The sequence below is a fragment of the Triticum urartu genome, chromosome 2A (genome assembly GCF_056163025.1).
Source record: "Triticum urartu cultivar PI428250 chromosome 2A, HENAU_Tu73, whole genome shotgun sequence".
Lineage (NCBI taxonomy): Eukaryota > Viridiplantae > Streptophyta > Magnoliopsida > Poales > Poaceae > Triticum > Triticum urartu.
In genome coordinates, this window is record NC_141874.1 from 112,357,379 (window position 1) to 112,361,401 (window position 4,023).

General features: G+C 44.2%; 1 protein-coding gene across 1 annotated transcript; it reads left to right on the forward strand.

Annotated features, from left to right (window-relative positions):
• The first annotated feature begins 2,161 nt into the window (after positions 1-2,161).
• On the forward strand, positions 2,162-3,592 carry LOC125541192 (uncharacterized). Its single transcript, XM_048704658.2, has 3 exons — positions 2,162-2,591; positions 2,712-2,776; positions 3,253-3,592. Exons 1-3 carry the CDS (start codon positions 2,501-2,503, stop codon positions 3,373-3,375), a joined length of 279 nt encoding a protein of 92 aa, XP_048560615.1. The 5' UTR covers positions 2,162-2,500; the 3' UTR covers positions 3,376-3,592.
• The last annotated feature ends 431 nt before the right edge of the window (positions 3,593-4,023 follow it).

Sequence of the window (4,023 nt, forward strand, 5' to 3'; positions counted from 1 at the left end):
AAAAGTTCCTCAATGTTTGTTTTCAGAGATTAAAAAGTCCCTAGTCCCTTTCTAGAGATTATTAAATGATCATGTTGCCCCTAGTATATAGAGAAATAACAATCAAACAACATCATGGGGTGGCGGGCCAATAAATGCATGGAGGGGCATTGTTGGAAAAGTCCTAAAAAAGACTCACCTTGAGAGTCTTGTTCATTTAGTCCCAAATGCCTAATTTAGTCCCTAAAAAGTCCCCCCCGTTTGGTAAAAAAAGTCTCTAAGAGGGACTTTTTCTAGTCCCTACACAAAAAAGTCCCTGGAAATAAACACCCTCTGAGGGCATCTCCACCTTCCGTAAGATAGGTGTTGATAAATTTGTCACCTAAGACATAGTGATGATGTAGCAATGTAATAAATGTGAAGAGAGAGCAAAATTGTATGTAGAATAACTAACAACCTTTGCACAAGCTTTAAGGTGAAATAGAGAGTAATTTCATTTATTTTCTTATCATCTATTGAATAGTTTAGATACAACCCATTGAAATAGTTGTATGATAGCTTGTTGGTTGATGACATGGACATTTTACCAACAAGATTAACATACAATTTATTGGAGATGCCCTGAGAAAGGAACGAAGACTTTTTGCTCTTTGGCAGCCTGATCGATGGATGGGCCTAATAAAAAATGATGAGCTCCCTCCTTCCACGGGCCTAATAAACCTGGACGGAGGGAGTAGTATTCGGTGTCAAATTTGTTATTTTTGTATTTTGAGCAGTATTTTGAATTTTGATTTGAAATTTTGCAACAACATAGAGCGATGTTGTGTGAACGTGCTATTTTTTTAATAATATTTGTAAATGCCTTACGGGTATCTGAAGCACCACAAGGACCAGTGCACCAGATACATTCCCCAACGCTGCCCCTCATCTGTTATCCTCATTTTCTTAGGCTGGTCATAATGGGAGTAACTTAGCAAGTAACATAACACACTTCAAGAATTTTTTTGCTTATGTGGCAAGTAGTTAATGAAAAGTAGTAACATAATATGTTACTGTAACATAGCGCTTCCCAATACAAGATGAGTCTACAAGCTAATAAATGAAGCCATCTATGACACTACTACTATGTTACTTTGCACTATGAAAATAATAACTTAGACTAGTGTCATATGCATGACACTAGTAGGGTGCTTGGATCCAAGGGACTATTCTTTTAGAGGCTAAAGTTTCAAGCACCCCTGACTAAAGAGAGGTTAGGACTAGTCTTGAGGCTAAAAATTTTTAGTCATAGGAAACCTACTAAAATATGTATTAGCCCTCTCTCTCCTCATTTAATTCCTCTCCTTTAACACATGCGAGTTCTGGATTGGAGGGTTTGGAGGATAATAAATGCTCAATAATTTGATTTTAGTCTCTTTAGTATTTGGATCCAAGTATGGGTAAGGCTAACAAGTTTTAGTCCCACTACTTTTAGTCATGGGACTAAAACGTATTCAAACACCCTCTAAGTTACTCCCCACTATGACCAGCCTTAGGCCATCAATCCACTTTGAAAACCTCAATGTCATAAATGCACCTACTGAACGGAGTAGCTTAGCCCTGCCAGCCTTGCTGTGATGAACCGGAGAATCTAGCTCCCTCCCATGAATGAATGAATCAATCAATCATGGCCGGCTCACGTCCCAATGCTCGGGCATGCATTGACAATTCGACGCAATTTATCTACTCCTGTTAGTTGATCAGGAGAAAACAAAATGTTCAAAACCACTTGCCACATGTTTCAGTCCAGAGAGAAAGAGATGTTCTTGTGCGGACACGGTAGAGCAAATTAGCACGCCTCATGGCGGTTCTAGAGGTCATTAGCAGTTTGCCAGTTAGTGCAAATTAACTCGCATCATCTTGGTTAGTGGTTACTATAATCTTGTATCGCATGATGAGCAGAGTTGACCTGGTTATCAATCATAGATAATTGGGCAGTCCCAGTGTCCACCACCAGCAGCCTATATTTTCAGCCATCATCTCGATCGAGCCCTGTTTATCCGCGTGAGTGACGCACTACACTGACAGCGACGACCACCCAAAGCAATCGCCCAAATTTTTGCCAAACTCGAGAGGATATGGGCGCAGATCGAGATATTGGGAAGCTCACCTTTCCGTCTACGTAGTACTCAGCTGCAAGCTGCGACGCCACCATTATCGGTCGTCTACTAGCTCAGCTAGCCCGAGACTTTTCGCTTATCTCTCTCTCGTAGCGCTAGGCATAATTGAAATCTACTGTACTACGTATGTTCGGTAGGTAGCCAATTGCGTCGAGGTGGGCGTACGTGCGTTCAAAAAGACTACCCTTTCCCGTGCGTCTCTCTCACCCAGCCTCAGCGCAGTGCTCTCCATGATTAGCTCCTCTTGGAGGGCAGGAACGAACGTCATCGCGAACTCAATCGCCGCAGCCGCGGCTATATAGCCCTGGGGGTACTGCTGCACTCGCTGCTCGGAGTCGGCGAGGGAGCACGTCTACGTCGTGATGGGGTGGAGATCTGCGGCCGGCCGCTTGCTGGCGATCCTGCTCGCTCTGCACCTCCTCGTCGCCTCCTCCCACGCCGCCCGCTTCACGAGTGAGCAATCCCTTCTTCCACCTCAAGAACCTCATCGACTTCTCCGGTGGTTTTTCCGGTCAGGAGGCTGCTTGGAGGTGTGAACTCTTTCTGTGCTGATTTTGATGTGGGTGTGTGCAGGGAGCTACAGGATGATGGCAGTGGAGGCTCCGACGTTCCGTGGGGCTAGAGGTGATTCAGGAGAGGTACGTACGTGCTTGATCCACTGCTTGCTTGAACACGGTTGGCTGGCTTGAGATTTACCTCTCGCTTGGGTTCACCCGCTGTTCTCGATCGCTTCTTGATCATGAGTCTGGGGGAAACGACGAGTCCATCTATATCTCTTCAGAATAGAAAAGGAGAGTAAAGAAAAGATAAAAACAAGCCGTGTCATTGTCCAACTAAGTCCGCATTTTTTTAGTAATCTGACAGTGTGATTCTTGGTGACGAGGCCACGTGATTTGGTGTTTGAGCGCAACATAATTGTAGTTTATTGTACATCAACGCGGGCATTGCTAGATCTAAATCACTTGATGAAATCATAAACCATATTCAGAGAACTGTAGTACTGTACTATGTATTTGGGTTCAGGCGATCTACTGCTCCCGGATCAAAGCTCTTGCTAGGTAATCAATGAATGAATCAATCAATCATATTGCTGAAACAGGTCAAAATGATGCAGGGCAATAGGAGGGAGAGCGACGCGATCGTGGAGGAAATGTTCGGGAGGATGGCTCTGCAGACGACCGACTACCCGGGTTCAGGCCCAAACGATCGTCACACTCCCAAGGCGCCCGGGACATGATCGTGCCATGTCAAAGTTCAGACCCTCAGCTCGCCCAGACGCACGTCATATATATAGTATATGATGTACAGAAGATTTATTAGCTCATCGACAAATTAGAACTTAGAACCCATCAAAATGGGGGATTATTCAAGTGTAAATTCGTATACGTGTGGAGGTTACTGTAAGATTGTGTGCTATGCCATTTCTATTAAGAGAAGTCCAATGCTTTTATCCAGTTTTTTTACTTTCTTGAAACTGAAGAGATGTCCCTGATACAAGTTTTTTTTTAGTTTTCGCAACCAAAACATGTCAGCGCTTGCTCCTGACAAAAATCGACATAACATAAAAACTAATAAAAAACGATAGTGTTGAGTAACGTGATTGTATTAGAAAACATATGTTAGACTAGGAAATATTCTGGCCTGCCTTGTACTTCAAGTAGATCATATACTCCTATATATATGTCCACGACGCTCAAGCAATAAAAATAACGAATTATTCCACCATCCCTCTTTCCCTTCTAACATGGTATCTATCGCAAGTCGATTCTAAACCCTAGCCGCCGCCGCTTCTGCACCTGCGCGCCGCCCCCGGGGTGGTCGGCCTCCATGATCGCCGCCGGGGGCTGCACCGCCCGTACCTAGGGTTCGTCCATCGGCCGTGTTG

Coding starts and splice junctions, on each gene's coding strand:
- LOC125541192 (XM_048704658.2), top strand. CDS start 2,501: ATGGGGTGGAGATCTGCGGCCGGCCGCTTGCTGGCGATCCTGCTCGCT. Junction 2,592..2,711: donor CCACGCCGCCCGCTTCACGA/GTGAGCAATCCC, acceptor GGGTGTGTGCAG/GGAGCTACAGGATGATGGCA. Junction 2,777..3,252: donor CTAGAGGTGATTCAGGAGAG/GTACGTACGTGC, acceptor AAAATGATGCAG/GGCAATAGGAGGGAGAGCGA.